The 17,899-nt window shown below is 42.4% G+C and overlaps 1 protein-coding gene across 3 annotated transcripts in view; it reads left to right on the top strand.

Moving 5' to 3' along the window:
• The first annotated feature begins 21 nt into the window (after nt 1-21).
• LOC126525712 (TNF receptor-associated factor 3-like) overlaps nt 22-17,899 on the top strand; it is a 26,924-nt gene continuing 9,046 nt past the window's right edge. The window contains exons 1-9 of one of the 3 annotated variants that reach the window (XM_050173626.3): nt 22-447; nt 1,790-2,044; nt 3,691-3,795; nt 5,769-5,942; nt 7,781-7,876; nt 8,620-8,724; nt 10,664-10,753; nt 12,675-12,746; nt 15,586-15,660. In XM_050173626.3, coding sequence (XP_050029583.1) covers nt 1,808-2,044; nt 3,691-3,795; nt 5,769-5,942; nt 7,781-7,876; nt 8,620-8,724; nt 10,664-10,753; nt 12,675-12,746; nt 15,586-15,660 — 954 coding nt within the window. In that variant the 5' untranslated portion in view covers nt 22-447; nt 1,790-1,807. The other 2 variants (XM_050173630.3, XM_055067806.2) reach the window with 2 other exon arrangements.

Here is a 17,899-nt window from a genome sequence, read left to right on the forward strand (position 1 = left end):
TTTAGATATGATGTCATAAAGTTTATTGACGTCATGAAGTTTTAGTTTTGGTTTCGCAAAGCGAGTTGCTTCTTCGAGGTGAGCAGGTTTTGGCGGAGGTCGTGGACACGACGCGGCCCTGAGACGTGTGTACCGCCGCGTGACGTTGCTGGCGACGGAAACAAGCTTCTTCTCTCCTTTTTCCCCCAAGAAACAAAAGTCCTGACAGTTTCTATTCTTCTCCAAAACAATGGTGTAAAGGCGCGCCGCGCCCCCTGTCACGATCGTGCTCAGCGCAATTTCGCCGCAGCTAGGGTGTGTTGCGCGACGTTTCGGATCATCGACAGAGTCCCCGATTGCTCCGCTCTCGACGCGCCTTCTTTGACATTTGTTTACGGACGCAAGCGCGAAGTGTCATTTTTGCCGCGCATCGGAGACGCACCGTCGCTGCCCGCCGCTGTTGCTGCCGTAAGTATACGAATTATACTGGCGCTTTTACGGTAATTGTTCTGTGCAGCTTCCTCGAGGAAAAATATAAAAAGTTTCTCGGAAGCCGAAGTTTCCTTTTCCTCTGAATCACTGACCCACTTGCTCGCGATTGGTACACGTAGCACTTCGCGCGGACTAGCAGGGCGCTGAGATTTTCGGCTGCGTCAGAAAGTGTCCGGTCCTGAAGTGGTAAGTACGTGCATGCGTACTATATACGTACGTCATCCTGTGTTACTGCATGCGTGCGTGCCACAGTTAAAGCGCGCGTAGTAGAAATCTTTTTAAAGAAGTGTTATATAATTGCGAAGGAGGATGGAAATGTCTTGCTCACGAAAACCACAGATATTTTTTTAAAGAATTTTAGCGTTCGTCGTAAGTTTTCCAACTGTCGAACAGATATAGCTGTTGAATTTCCTAGTACGTACGTATCATTAATATGCATGAAGTAAATTTTTTGCAGTAAATTTTTTGCAGTACAAACATTGCGTTGATATATCAATCACGCGTGCAGCTGATGTGCAAACTTGTGAGATTATGGGTATGGAGTGAATAATCCGCTCCAAATTTAGTTCAAGTGGCTTTAACCGTCAACAGATCGAGTTGTCGATCCAAAAATGGAAACCTTGGCACCCCTGCCTTTCCCGAGTGATTCCTGTACGTCTGCGATACGGAAGTATGTAGGAAATACTGCATATACCAATTGAGTTAACTTGCGTTAAGTTATAGTCGAGATTTATCTCTAATTAGCACTTCATGCAAATTTGGGAGAATACTATAAAATGTATAAACCTCACATGTGGGAGAAATTCATTTTATCTAACCATGGTGTACAGTCAATGTGCATTGTTCATATGGATATTCATATAATTCTTTTTTTTTTTAACAGCCAGAATCTCCAGGCAGAGTTGCTCGCCAATAAATTGCATGCACCACCAGACAGAGACACAAGTCAGCTGAGTAATTGTTGCAACAAAAATGCATTCTTCATATGTGCGGCTATTAAGATAGAGTCAACAGATGCGAGTAAGTTATTCGTCACTGTCACGAGAAAACACAGCGTGGAGGCTTCTGTTGATAAGGGCAAGATCATATATGTACATGTGGAATATAGAAATCAGTCATGACTTCTTTCTCTTCTGCAATGATACAGGTCGCAAACACACCATAGGTCCTCTTCGTATGTTTGTGTCAGGCATGTTCTCAGCTACGTATACATCTCAAGCACTGATCGATAAGCCCTCTGCCTTTCTGATTTCTGCATTACCCGTGGTCGTGCAACCTTGGAGCATTATAGGTCTGCCTCACGCACACTCATTCGCAGAGATTGTGACCTGGGCGAATGCCGCACGAAGTCAAAGTACGCGGTTTCACGGAGCTTAGCGAGGGCTTGGAGCTTGAATTTGTCCATTCCGTGCCACACGAGCTCACGTGCTCCTCGTGCCAGGACCTGGTCGGCATCCTCTGGCTCTCACCCTCGTGCGAGCACCGCTTCTGCACCCGTTGCCTCGAGGCGCTTCTCGGCCAGGCCAGCAAGTCTTTCTGTCCCGTGGATCAAGCCGAAATCTCTCGTGGGCAGGTCAGGAACGAATCCACATAAAATGATTGCCGCGCTAAATGCTTTAGCCGCTATGAGCTTGCTCCAAGTGTTCTGGGCAGAGGAGGATCTGGGCATGTATTCAGAAAACTTCCATAATTATGCTAGTGCTGCATGCGATTGGCCGTTGCCGTGGCAGTTCTCTCGTTATCATGCCAATTACATTCATGAGTTCCAGGTGCCTGAATACCAGTCAGTGATAAAACACCCTTACGTAACAAAAGTTTTCTGAATACTAGTCCATAATGACCAGTGCTAGTCCTTGGTTTAAGTAATAAAAGTTGCTGTTTAACATCCCCAAGCTACACTACTGTTATGAGAGATACTGCATAATAATAAAATTATAACCACTTGGTGCTATTTAATGTGCACCTGTGGATCATTGGCCACACTCTGCCACACAAATGAGGCCATTGCAGCCAGGTAGGTTATGTTAAGTAGTTTCAGCTTACTGGTTTTCTGTTAATTTAGCTAGTAATTGCCGTAGCAAGGGGACTGCCATATATAGTATTAATAAGTCCACCATAGTCATCAGCATTTATTATAAGTAAGACAGTCTGTTTACACTTCAAGAAACATGTAGGTGGCAGCTAGCTAAGAGGAATAACGACATAGGTGCGTTTCTCTGCGACTTGTCCAAAAATGAACTTGCATGCCAGAACACTTGCAAGCCAACCTCAGGCAGTATTAAAAGAAGATTACATGCTTACTGCATCATCATTCTTCATGCATCATAGCTTGGCACTGTTCAGTTCCTCCGAATTGAAAAGTGAGCAGATAAGAAGACAGTACACGCTTATTGCATCATCATTCTTCATGCACCATAGCTTAGTTGGCACTGTTCAGTTCTCTGCGACTTGTCCAAAAACGAACTTGCATGCCATAACGCTTGCAAGCCGACCTCGGGTAGTATTAAAAGAACATTACATGCTTAATGCATCATCATTCTTCATGCATCATAGCTTGCCACTGTTCAGTTCTCTGTGACTTGTCCAAAAACGAACTTGCAAGCCACCCTCGGGCAGTATTAAAAGAACATTACAAGCTTATTGCATCATCATTCTTCATGCACCATAGCTTGGCACTGTTCAGTTCTCAGCGACTTGTCCAAAAATGAACTTGCATGCCAGAACACTTGCAAGCCAACCTCAGGCAGTATTAAAAGAAGATTACATGCTTACTGCATCATCATTCTTCATGCATCATAGCTTGGCACTGTTCAGTTCCTCCGAATTGAAAAGTGAGCAGATAAGAAGACAGTACACGCTTATTGCATCATAATTCTTCATGCACCATAGCTTAGTTGGCACTGTTCAGTTCTCTGCGACTTGTCCAAAAACTAACTTGCATGCCAGAACGCCTGCAAGCCAACTTCAGGCAGTATTAAAAGAAGATTATATGCTTACTGCATCATCATTCTTCATGCATCATAGCTTGGCACTGTTCAGTTCCTCTGAATTAAAAAGTGAACAAATAAGGCAGGCTTGCATCATCTCTTCGTTTCCGTCTTTCATCTGCTTGCGCGCCATTTCTTTGTGACAAACTGCTCAATAAACTATGTTGGTTTTCAGTTGACTGCGTACTTTGCACATTGTAACGTATACTATTATACGTGCTTCTATCTGCAGCTTGTTGAGGACACCTCAGTTCAGACCAAGGCATCCCAGTTCCAGGCTCGGTGTCCCAACCGTGACCAGGGCTGTACAATAACACCTCGCATCTGTGACCTCAGAGTGAGTGGACTGCATTTTATTTTTAACACGCCGTGTAATTCAAGGGTTTATGTTATACAACAAAGGAAGAAAATTCTTAAAGAGACGTCACTATATAAACAATTTGAGCTGTGCTAATAAATTACCCTGTGACAATATTAAAAAGAACATTAACTCTTACCGCAAGAAAACTCTAAGCCAGAAAGGATGCAAAGAACAAAACATGGGTGGCAACAGCTGTCTTGAATTTCCGACACCAGCTAATCATGACATCATGGATTTCGAGGCCGTCTGCTTGGGCCTTGTTAAACTTTTGCCAGTAAAAATAGTCTAGATTGTGTTCTAAAAAAGCCAGTCTAAGTAGGAAGTTTCAAGAGCTTTTACTCAGCAGCAATGGCTGAAATGCAAAAAGACTTTTTGCAATCCATGATGTCACACTGACGGCCCGGGAGTTACGGCACGAAATTAAAGTATGAAAATTTCACCATCATTTACTCTTCTAATAGCGTACATATTACAGCGAAACATAGACAATATTCTAATTTACATCAAGAGGAAAAAATGGAGCTGGGCAGGTCATGTAATGCGCCGGTTGGATATAACCGTTGGACCATTAGGGTTATAGCTAGAATGAGTACCAAGAGAAGGAAAACGCAATCGAGGATGACAAAAGACTAGGTGCAGCGATGAAATTAGGAATGTCGCAGGCACTAGTTGGAATCGGTTGGCGCAGGGCAGGGGTAATTGGAGATTGCAGGTAGAGGCCTTCATCCTGCAGTGGACATAAAACAGGCTGATGATGGTGATGGTGAAAAGAAAGAATTGTTCTTCAAGAATACCTTATTAACCTATATTTACTCTGTGTTTCTCTATAGTGTCCCTAATGAAACACTTTTTGAAGACAGTAAGAAAAGATTCCCATTCAGTAGACGACGGTGCCTTAACCGTGCAAGCCAAATATTAAACCTCTGTATGCAACAACGAACCTACAATCACACATAACAGATCACTTGATCTCTCCTGTGAGCTTCAAAGGCCCTGCTTTTTTTCCCCCATGAAATATCAGCAATAGCATTACATGGGGCATATCTGTTAGCATAATAGTCTGCAGAAAAAGAACAGCTGCACAGACACGCATTGACAGGACAAGTGCTCGTCCTGTTTATGTGCACATGTCCCTGTGTGGTTGTGTTTTTTTTCAAGCAGACGATTACGCTAAGAAATATGCACCAACTAGCCTACCAAGACGTTCTTGCGAATGTTCACTTCTGTCACCTTCAAGCACCTTCGTCACACACTGGCTTTGTAGGGTTAATTACCGCAAGTGCAATGCAGAGAGACGGAAAAGATAGAAAAGCATGCTGGACAGGACATTGGCTGTTGGCACTGCCCTGGCTAAGAGAGATCAATAAGTTGGGGGCAGATAGGGAAGGTAAACATTGCAGTCTTTGCATCTCCGTTAGTATGAGGTCATTTCCAAAAATTTCTGAGGGAATAGGTTCCTTGAAAGGCATCGCTCTCACTCCAGAGCATGTTGCCCAGAATTACAAAGAAAAAGGGTTTCAGGGGCCCCTTTACGTTTTTGTTAGCCCACAAATGAAATCTGAGAGTATAGTAGTCCAATAATGTGTTGTAGCGGACCAAATGGTTCCGAGACATTGTGGAACCTTGCACTGCGAAGCATGATTTCTTTTTTTCAGCAATTCAATTTCTTTGTTAGAGAAATTGAACTGCTGAAAAGAGAAATCCCCGTGCATACGAACTTGACATCGATAAGAAAGGCCACATGACTGCGTGCTACTTGGTTAATCTCATTATTTATGTTTTTCCTGTTGTTGCTATCAGACAGCTTATGTTCCTCACTTCATGTGTGCCAAGTGTCCAAGTGTCATTAGTCCTGCTTCACAGTGCCATGTTCGAGCATGCATAATAGAAGGCAGAAAATAAGGATCTTCTTTTTCACGTGCTGACTCGCTCTGTCCTTTCTCTGTCAGAACCACCTGAGACAGTGCAATCAAGTCATGATGTCGTTCGCTCCTCCGGGTGGCGATGGCAACGGCAGCTCTTCAGCCAACAACGAAGCTAATGGCTCGACTAGCAGCAGCGGTAACATGGAACCTGATGGGACTCCGAGGTGCTGGATGGCTGACTTTGGCTGCGATTTTCAGGTTAGTACAATCTAGCCATGCAGTATATTGCATATCAAGTCCATCTAACTTCCGCATGAGAAGCTTGAACTTGTTTTAGATAAACTGCTGGCATATAATATACCTGTTCTTGACTGAATTTGTGAAAAGTTTGCTATGTTATGCAATAATGATGCATTTCATGTAGAATGTAGTTCATATTCTCTACATGGGGGCAATTGACTACTCTCGTTAGCTCTCTAATTCACATCACTGCAACTTTATCTCTCGACTTCCCACTTAGCTCTTTTCTAGGTTATCAAGTAATATTAAAGAAAATACAGAAAAATATAAATGCTTATTTGCGATAGATTATATTTTCTTTTAATATTAAAAATATGTGTTGGCACTAAGGCTGGACGCTGCCTCAAAAAGTTTCTAGCCCTTGTTTGTCTGAGGCACATAACTTTCAGACACACGAATGAGACACAATTACACATTCACAGACGAGACACTCAGCTGCATGCGTGGAGTCATTATTCATCACACGTGCCAGTGTGTTCAAAGGAGCGTTCAAGTGCTTTCATCGCTCTGCAGTACACTACTTTTGATGGGCACGGCACCTTGGCAAGTGGAAGAGCCCATTTGGGAGTCACTTAATTGAAGTTCTTGTTCAGGGCACTGTCTACGATCAGTGTGCTTGGGATAGTCAAGGAGTAGGTGGTGTGCATCCTTGTCATCGTGGCCGGACGAACTTGTTGGAGAGGATGCAAACCGCCTACTCCTCGACTGTCCCAAGCACACTACATACAGGCAGTGCCTTGAACAAGGTGCCAATTTTCTTGCATGCTCTGTGTCCTCTTCTGCTTGTGTAAATTTGCTGATGTTAGGATGCGCATATTTAAGGCATACGCTGCCTATGTATAATGCCATGCATCATTGTTGGACTTGTTAGCAACGTTCATTTTGACCAGATTATTACTGTTATCAAGTTGTTGCTTGATTGTTCCTTGACGCAAGGTGTACCTGCGGTTTCCAAAATTTCTCGAATGTTGTCGCCACTTCTATAGCGAAGGAGATGTGGCCGAGAAAATATTGCATGCGCCGCGCACAGTGTTCTACAATCTTGAATGTATGCGAGCACCAGGGATTATTCGGGAACATTATTATCATGTGGTGAGACATGTATAGAGAGCACTCAAGCTCAACCCGTGGAATTAGGTTCAACGACCATCCTCGCCGCTATCGTTGTAGCTTGAGTGTTGCTCGTCCTTCTGGGCACAAGTTCATCCACCAAAGAGTTGGATTATTGAACTCACACTTTTGACACTGTTTCGGTTCTTCACATCTGCGTCATCTTTCATGTCTATACTCGCAGACAATGTTATGTGGCGTAGTGAATCCGAAGCTATGCAGGCAAAGCACATACAAGGTACAAGTAAGAGTGCTCATGAAAGAAGAAAAAAAAATCCCGCATTGTCATTCGCGTTAGTTTAAGCTGGCGATGAGGAAAAGGCACACCTCTTATTTACAGCAGCAAAGTAAGACAAAATACTCCACTCAGTGCTAAATTTGACTTATTTTTCTGCTCTTGACTTCCGCGTTTGTGCAAATGTGAAACTGTCACACATGGAAGCTGTGCTGCTTCAGTATCTGTTCCAAGGAAGCGGAGCACTTTCGAACTGTGCCAGACTACTTGGTGCAGTAACACGGGTGCAGAAGCTCTGCCCCTGTAGCTTAATTTCCCTTCATAGCCACCGAAAGTTGTCTGTGCATGGAAAAGAATCCACATGTGACCAATATGTACAGCAAGTTGATTCACTGCCATGTAAGGCCAATGCGACGTGGTAGAATGATGGGCTTCTTTTCTGCCGTTCCAGGGCTCTGCTTCAGAGGTGGAGGCCCATGAAAACGACTGGCAGCAACACAGGCGGATGATTGTGACACGTCTTTCCGAGTACAGGCGCAACTTGGAGGTGAGTGCACACGTTGCATGTTACGTTTCCGCGTCCATAGCTTGGTTCACTAAGTTCATGTGTAGTGCAAAAATTAAAACTACTTTAGGTATAAAACCTTTGTTAGAGCAGGGTCAAGCTACAAAAAAATTGGCTGTGCCCAAGGGTGATACAATTTCAACTAAAAAAGATGCTTCAGGCTCTTTTGCAAACTGTGAGGCTGTAACAACCACAGTACTTACACGAGAAAGGAAGCTTTTTCTTTTTAAATTGTTGTGGGGCTGGATTTGCACTTGCATATATTTCCACGGAAATGTCATTGCAACAGCAATAGGCTAGCTGTTGCTATGCGCAGAGAATTGAAAGCGCACATTAGAGAATCTCCTCGAAAAGCAAGGGCTTGGTTAACATTCCTTGTTAATTATTCTAGTTTTGAAAGCAGAAAAGGGTTTCCTTTATCTACTCGATTCAAGCAACTAATCTTTTCTGAAATAGCATTGCTCTGCTGTGCACTGAAGCTTCTGGTTTTGAACCAGCAGGTGGATAATGTCAAGATTACTTTAAGATAATATGCTGATAAAATGTATATTCACTAGATTACACATTACAGGGATGGCCATCAAAGCTTATGGATACATGCTTCAGTGCTACCTTTGTGAGTGCGTGAGGTGCAGGTGTAACCCACTGACAGTTGTGCAAACTAGCATAATTGTTGTCCAGGAAGCTCCGTAAGGCATCTTTGGTGTCTGGCATTGTTTGTGCAGGACATCCAAAATGAGCGCGACGTGCTTCGCAACCAAGTGAACGAGGTGAACGCCACTTTGAAAGGACTGAACCTTGGCTTCGAGCACCACTGCACACATTCCGCGGTAAGGGCGTCTCAAATGTTCCTGTTGGTGGTACTTTTTTGCTGTCTCACGCTCTGCACCACACTGCAAAGCTTTCACACAAAGACCTTCGCTCTTTCATCCCTTTCTCGTAAAGTAAAATGTGGGGGGTTTCACGACGAAACAGCGCTAGAGACACGCGGACAACCACAGGCGGTGCAGCAAGAAACATTCATCGTGCTATGTTTCTTAAAACATAGAAGTTGTTTACGAAATTCCCACTTCATGCGGCAGATCGTATAAGGCCAAGCGGGACGGTCTCTAAATGACCGTCTACAAGAACACGCGCTCAACATGGCATCCAGGAATGGAACCAACCTTACTATCCATTGTGTGAGGTGTGGTTGGGCCCCTTCACTCAAATCCACACAAGTTTTGCGCAGATACAGGCATCCCGTAGCTAGGGAAACTTTCGAAGCATTCTCGAGGATGAATAAGGGCCCGTCTTGCGTAAATGCCCCGTCGATCGCCCTCTTTGACAAGGAGCAGACATTTCTCCGAGATTAATCTTGCTGGTTTTTCACTCCGGAATGCCTTTTATCTTCTCGACGCATGTACGGCGATAGGTATTCGACGATCACTCGCTCCTTCCCTCTTTCCCAGTTCTCGAGGTATATTTTCACGCATGCACAATAAAACCTTTTGTTGGCAGTCAGAGCTCATCCTTGTGTTCTTCTCTCATTTGTGTGTCTCTAACGCTGTTTCACCAGGAAGGTATCGTACCAATTAGCTCATGCCCGAACTTTATTAAATGTGGGGTATTGAAGCGAGCATTTTAATCTATATGAAACACAATTCCTAGCCTAGGGTGGCTCGATGTGTGCATCAAATTGTTCTTCTCAGAACACCTCCAGATGGTAATTCATCCTTGGAGAAATTGTCTGGATCGGGTTGTGGTAAATGTTGGCCACTGCAGCAGTGATCAGTGTCCTTGGTATATACTACATAAAGGCTAAATGAATACTGGCATGACGATTCCAACTTCTCATTTATTTTTATTTTTTTGCTTCTAACAAGGGACCTCGACCTTGAAACCCTAGAGAAAATACTAGAAAGCATCAGAGCTCCCTAACTAGTTTACTATGATAGATTTATCTACCAGTTTCTGTTTAATTTCCTAAGAGTTATGTGTGTTGTGACATCATGATGCAAAAGGTGGTCACCTGTGAGCAGGACATCGTAATGTTTCGGCACTCAATCTAGCTCACTCATCTGTCGAGTCTGCTGCTACTCATTGTGCGACCCGATGTACCAGCATACCAAGCAAGGGAGCATGCCGGAGCTAGTGTCGAAATGTTTTAGTATCCTGCTCCGCTGTGATCACCTTCTGTGTCATGACATGACGTCACCTATGACTCGGGGGGAATTGAAACTGAAACTAGTTGTAGATAAAACTAATACAGTAGAATTTCATTAATTCAACTATGGTTAATTCGATTTTCAATTAATTTGATCCCGACCGCAGGTCCCGACCTATGCACATGCATTTCTATGGGCCCAAACTTTTGTTATTTCGATCCTGAAATTGGCCTTCGCCAATGAAGTGGTATTTCTAAGCAACACAGCTGGCAGGTACATGATCATAGGGCAAGCGTCCCAGCCACTTCTACCAAAATATATGCAAACGCTTCAGCAGCATTCACAGGCATTCCCCCTGATGTTGTGAAACACAGACCGGCCCGACAGCAGCTGATCACAGTGACAATCGCCTCAATTTTCTTCTTGGCAAAGTGTTTTCCTAAAGGTAAACATGGCTGCCTTCAATATCTTGCGCTTGTATTTTGTTATCATTGCTATTAGGGCATGACGGTGATAGTTCCTCAGGCACAGCGGCATACAAAACGACTGTATCGCAAGGCGAAAAGACGCGTAGCTGCTGTTGCTGTAGCATGTTTTGATGCTTATGCATTTTTTTCTGCAGGGCACACAGAACGAGTTGAGAAACCGCATTCAACAGATGGAGCAGAGACTGGCACAATTTGAGTCCCAGGGTGGGGCAGTCCAGCCTACGGTAAATTAAAAAAAAAATCTAGTTTTCTTCTTTCTTTTTTAGTTGTCTCTTTTACAATTGATTCGTGCATATATAGCATGGAGGGACTACGTTGCTGTACAAAGTGTTTGTTCATTGCACAAAACTGCACTTAAACCTAGAATTAGCCATTAACACTGATTGAGTGAGTTATCGAATATAATAAAGTAAGTCTTAAGCATTTTGTGTCATTTTCAGCATATTTCATAACTTGATAATTTTATTTATTGGTAAAAATACAGAAAATTACATGTGCGTAGTATACATAAGGAGGTCCCATCACAGACGACATCACAGACGACAAAAAGAACATGCGAACTCCGAATGCTGCAATATGACATGAAATACGGGATGTAGCAATGATGTGCCATGTAGCTAAACTTGGCCCACTGTGCCAAGTTTAGCTGGATTGAACCGACTTTTGAATAAAAGTCCCGGGCCCCGACTTCACCAAGTCGGGACAGCCAAATGTTCGGGATTCAGTTTTTTTCTTTAACCAAATAACAACCAATAAACCAGATTTGCTGTTTATGCATGACAGCTTGGTCGCACAGTCTTTCCTTTTGTATTCTGTTGAATTGTCATAAACATAACAACAATCCCATCTTTGTCGTTGATCTAGTTCTGTTTTAGACTGACCATTGACAGTATACCTCTGTCTGTATTGGTAGCTGTGTTAGCTGTGTTAACTACTGCACCATTCATTCTTGATGTAAATCGTGACATGGTAGCATTTAAAAAGAAATAGCGCAACTGTATTGCACCCACCGATTGGCAGTGCCTGGCACTGACAATGTCGGCCATCGCCAGTTTCTTCCCCTCCGTCCCGACTTCGTCCACTTGAGAGTTGGTAACCTATACATAGTGCCAATTAATCACCCAACGACATATCTTTGTCTTTATGTCTGTGCAAAGAAAAATTGGTTTTGTTTAGCAAACGCGAGGAAGTGCTTCAATTTCTCCGCATACAGGAAGTTTCTACTTACAGCATCCAACCATGGTTTTTAAACAAACAGTAGGTTTTTCATATTCGCAACATACCACTTGGTAATAATTAAGGACCAACCTCAGAACAATTATGTATGTCCCTGTCCTGTTTTCGCTTCTCAGAAGGACGTAGCGAAGGTATTTTTGTGCTGGATGCAATTTCATTGTAACAAGGTTTACTGATGATGAACCACAGAATAGTGTGTGTAAATTAGGAAACAAAAGGCCATATTATGTAAGGATTCTTTTCCTTAAGTTCTACGTATCTCTTGAATCTATGGTCAATACACGGCGATAATGATCGGGCTTGGCGTCATGCCAGCCAATGACAAAGGGCAAGAAGGAAGACTAATGAGGACAATTGTTGCGTAATACAACCCCATTGTGTGTACCCTATTAGCAGAAACAGTTTGCTGCAGCCTTGCCTTTACGTTACGTTTAATTATGACACCAGCTGCATGGTGTAATGTCTCACATTGGCTGCTTTCTGTATCTGTATAATACAGCATTTTTAAAATGTTGGTCTAATATTGCATCATTGCAGCAAATTTTGTTTAAATGTACATGCCATATAGGTTGGCAAAACATTGGCAAGTGCTTTCTTAACTTCGGTCATTGCAGCCACATTTTGCACTCTAGACAGATTTTTCAAATATTGCTGCAGTGTCGACAATTATTGCACAATATTCAACGATACACATAGTGCTGCAGAAATGTAATGACAGTAATTTGTATTACTAGGGTACATGTTACAACTGCATTACTAAAAATCTGCAAAGCTGACGGTGCAAACGTGCACAATGTATGTATTGCTTCACCTTGCCTTTATTACTTGACAGCGCATTTATAAATTCTGTACGGCCATGTGCTTTCACTTCACAGTGATATATTAAAACTATTTTTCCTTTGTTTACAGACTTTTCAGCTACAACCTCCTCAGAAACCAAGTGCCCCCACTAACTTCGAGAGCATTGGCTTTTCTAACCAGGCAAGAACTTTAGTTTGTTTGTTTGTCAACACGTGCTGGAACATAAATCCTACATTTATTTATTATTCAATCTAAATAGAGGACTAAACTTTTTCCACAGTTAAAACATCATTTCGTTGAGCAAACCACTGCACCGAATTTCATGAGATTTGTTGCATTGAAAACAAAAAGTCGATCTACTGACTGTAGGGAGTAGATTGTTATTTAGACCATCACTTCTCATGAAGAAAATTGTGAAAACGCAATATTTAAGATCAAAAGGAGAAAAACAAGCCATTAAGGTCACAACATTGGAACTCAAAAATTAAAAATGACATCGCAGCTATGGAAGTCCCACCTATTGTGGCATCTAAAAATGACAGAATTGAGGTATATTAGCACTCTGAAATAAATCACTAATTCGTCAGTAGGGGCTTTACAAAATGCTTGTAAACACAGCAACAATTTCACATGAACTGTAAACTCGTGTATCAAATTCGTCCGCTTGAGGTACATTAACAGACACAGTTTACAGAACTGCAATATTCGTTTTTCGTGCAGAGCTACAGATTTGTAAACATTGTGCTTAATTTTTTTTATCTTACTCGTTGTTGTCGATTTTACATAAACTATGAAGCCCTGAAATCAAAATTCTGTTTTCTACCGTTGATAGAATTTTGCTTTCTCTCTGAAATGCAACAAATTTCATTCAACCCAGTTCAGCGATTATGTGATGCCTAATAATTAAGTGTATTTCTCATATACGCTAGAAGCTCAGTCTAACGAACACAGACATAACGAATTATTGGCTACATCAAAGCAAATATGCAATCTACAAATTTTCTTTCGCTAATATCAGCGTAATGAATACCAGATATGATAAAAGTATATTTATGTCTGATGCGGTTTCACTACTATGAGGTTCAGCTGTATTTGAATATAAAAGCCGGAGTTGGCCCTGAGCTCAACCCTCCTGTGAGAGTCTACGGCACGCTTGTGCGACTAAAACGTGCCAACTTCTCACTGCGGATCCAACAACCAGTGAAACGTGTCCGCACAGATGGGCAGGCTTCTTTCAATCTGCCTTGGCATCTTGCTGCCCAATGCATGGCCGCCCATGCGCAACAAGATCAGAGAAATGTCGAACAACTTGGCAAACGACAAGCGTTGTGTGCCCATGGCCAGAGGTGAGACTGGTTCGCCGTGTCGGGTGTCGGTCTACGTGGGTGTGCCTGCGAAACGTCTCGGTCTCGGCTGACTTCTAACTGCCAGTCTAGGAAACTCCTTCAAACAGGTGTGGGTTGGGATTTTGCTCCTGTGTTGCACGCTTTGATCCTACATGTGTTGCGCGGCTGCGTAACTGCAGAGTGCTGGACTGGGGAATTTCTGTTCTGGCGTTCATCAGATTGCATCTTTGTTCTGTCAACTAATTTAAATTAACGAAACAGATCTTGTGCAAGTAGTTTGTGCTAGTCTCCGAGCTTGGCTTTGAGTCAAAGACTATTTGCCACCATAAGGGAAGCAGCGCCCCAGAAACCTTGCAAAAAAGAAAATTCAAGCATTTCTAGTGAAGGGCTGAAATCAAGAGCGTGTTTGACATTGTGTACCCGACTGTGTTACTTTAAATATGTAGCTGTGCATGCTGTTGGCCAATGCTGCATTAAAAATTCAACAGTACTTGGTCAACAGCATGCCTTCTGATTAACTTACTTTACTCTATTTAGTTGATCGTACAGTCGGCACGTTTTAATCAGGGTCCCAGGGCCCGCAGATACTTTACCAGTTGGTATTACAAATTATCTGAGCTTGAATTATGGTGAGTCCCTTATGAGTACTTGTTCTCGTTACTGTTACTTGTCAAGTGAAGGACAATTATAAGAACAAAATGTATGACAGATTTGGAAGCTTTGAATTGCAAGTTACATGCCTGTAGAGCTTTAGAGATATGGTGTGGTTCGCCAAGATTATGATACAGGCCAACCTTACGATCTAATCTAATCTTTAGCTCAGCCTTATCTCACCATGGCAAAAAGAAAGGTTTGCTTTTGATTTTTTTTTTACCTTTGTCAAGCACCATGCAGATCATGACAGAGCATCCTTTTCTTTTTATGATTTCACTTGACATGTGCATGCGCATGTTTGTCTGAGATTCTAGTGGGGATGTGGCTGGTGAAATTGTTCTTTGCCTGCTGCAAAAGCCTGCTATTTGACCTGAACACATACAGAACTCATGGTTGCAAGAGACGTTGTTTACCGAATGAAATCTCACATTTTTGGAAGTTTGCATGCAGCATGGAAAAGAAAATGCAGCCAGTGCCAGTAAACACAATAAGATTGCTATTACTTTTTGAAACAACCTCGTAAATAAACATAGACACACAGAAAATACATTCTTATGCCTCTTTCTATAAGCTGTAAGTAAAGCCAGCTGCACAGACTAGGCTCGTGTAGGCCCTGCAAAACAAGTTCATCACTCAGCAGTAATTGCATGTCGAGAAATGGTCTGTTAATTAACTGCTTTGTCAAGGCATCTGAATTGAAGACAAAATGTTCTGTTCAAGCCAGATATTCTGGTTGCTTAATGTCTAACATTCCTTTTCTTTCTTCTCTCAAGCAATTTGTTGGACACAGAGGTCGCTTCATTCAGATTGTAGGGGAAACTTGTTTGTGTTGGAAGTCTCATTTGAATTAAACTCAATGAAGTGAATTGAAAGCACAGCGAGTTGAGCGAACAAATGATAACTGTATAACTGAAAAACAGATTGTGCGACATCGAACGAATGGGAGTTGGCTGTGCTACTAAGAATGCAACCTGTTTTTCTGAGTTCATAACTCGTTTTTATCAAAATTTGCATTGCAGATGTCGATGGCTCCGACAGAAGCACCAATGACATCCATGGCTTCCATGGCGCCGCCAAGCCTGCCAGTGAACAACGTGAGGGTTTTAGACTGCATTAATAATCTTAGCACAGATTTCTAGTGTATTAACAAAAAAAGTTGTGAAATCTGCGATGTGGAAGAAGTATTATGCAAGAAAAAATTGTGCGGAAACCATTGGAGGATGTTTAATTCACTAAGCTGGGTTAGGTTATTCATGCAGTAATTTACCAGTACATCAGCTGATATGTACTGCTGCATTGGTTAGCTGTATTAGTCAAGAGGAAGCTGTAGCTTGAAATCTCATGTCTAAATACATGAGAATGGAGAATTCATTTTTCTCTGCAATCACTGCACCGATTTTGATTAGGCCTGTTGCACTTAAATGGGAAGGTTAAAATGTAGTGACTGTAAGAAGTGAATTCTTAATCTATGCCATAAATTAAAAAAAAATTAAATATTACGAAATTTAAAAAAAATGAGGTATCAAGTTTACATCTCTGTTACTCAGCAATTAAAGCGATATCACAATTCTGTAAACTACACCTAATAATAAATCTAAAATGGACTAAGTTGATGCGTTATACACTGCTCTCAAATATAGCACTAATTTGTGAGTAAGACTTTTGCAAAATCTTCATAAACATGGTAAATATTTCACTCGAGTTTGAATTCACACATCAAATTTGTCTGCACGAGATGCTCTAACAGATGCAGTTTAAATAACTGCATTAATTTGGATCAATGACCGAGCAGGTTTCTATGTATTCATGTTGTGGTTCGTGCAGTGCTCATGAAACATTAAATGGCAGACAAGAATAAGTACATGGGAAAGCGTGTGTCCTGGGCACTTCATTTTCTGTCCTTCTGTATTTCGTCAGTGCTGCACAAATTACAAGATTAAAAGAACTGTGATCTCTGCTTTTGGTACACGTTATAGGTTCTCAAACATTGTGCACTGAATGTTTTTTAAACTTACCGATTTCTGGCAATATTCGTAAAAACTTTGAGGCCCTGAATCAAAAGCTTGCTTCTGAGAATTGCTAGAATATAACTTTTTCTTTCAAATGCAACAAATTTCATTCAAATTGGTCCAGAGGTTGTTTCATGAGAGCATTTTTCTTTTTTGCGTTTTCCATGTATTGAATTGGCGAAGTCGTAGTTGGCCCCGAGCTAAAGCTTCCGCTTAGGGCTCATTCATACTGGCGACTCGAAGAGCTTGCAAGACCAAGTTGGTAGCAAGTAGTCCCAAATGTTCACTTTCATCAGAAAGCGACTGTTTTGGGTCTGTCACTCGATTTTTTCAGTCATGCAGTTACATTTGAAACCTACTGAACTAATCAGCTGTGCAGGAGCTGGATGTCCGTAAAAGTCAGTGCTTACATTACGTGGTGGTGACGATGCGAGCAGACGTAAATGGCATCAATCGAGAGACATCTGTGTGTGCCAACGGGGCTAGTAGAGCCTGCCAGTGTGAACATTGGTCACCATGAGTCGCTGCTTTGTTGCCAGTCGTGATAGGCCCCGCACTCTCTCCAAGTTGCCCATGTGAATGAGCCCTTAATTCTATGAAGCATATGGGTGCTCCAACGTATGGATAAGTCGGAGTGCATTTGGCATGTAGTCTTCAGTTTCTCTACGCAACGAGACCAAAGACACAGTGATGTATTCCTTTTCCCTGCCCCTATAGCTATGCTATTAGATATGCCATGGCCAGCTTCACATGAAGCATTGTCCCTGCTGCAAAGTGCATTTTTTATTTTGCGCCCACATGCAAACGCTCCAGCAGTGTTTGACAGAGGACAGCGGACAGTGTTTTGCAGTGTATGGTGTACGCGGAATGCCATTTCTGTATCCTCTTTCACCACTTGAAGTAGGCTGCAAGTTAGCAGGACAGCATATATAATACAGTGGACATTTGCGTGTTCGACTCCGGTTAATTCGGTTCCAACCGAAGGTTCCAGCAGGTGACTATGCATGTATATGGGCTCGAACTTTTGTTATTTCGATCCTAAAGTTGGCCTTCGCTGGATAATTTAAACTTTACCAGTCATCATGCACGCACCCAACCCCTAAGGTGACCTCAGTAGGGGACAGTGAATGCGTTGAACGCATGTCTTCTCTCACCAAAAATGCTTACTTTTGGTTTGCCCCAGGAAGATTTTCAAGCAACAGCGGTAGCTCACAATGTCCGATTACGGAATTTACCCGATTCTAAGGCTACATTCAGGCTTGGTCTCGGAGAGGGCGAAAGTGGAAGAAATCCGAAGTAATCTGCCTGCTCTTCCACCTACAAG

This window comes from Dermacentor andersoni, chromosome 8 (genome assembly GCF_023375885.2).
Source record: "Dermacentor andersoni chromosome 8, qqDerAnde1_hic_scaffold, whole genome shotgun sequence".
Taxonomy (NCBI): Eukaryota; Metazoa; Arthropoda; class Arachnida; order Ixodida; family Ixodidae; genus Dermacentor; species Dermacentor andersoni.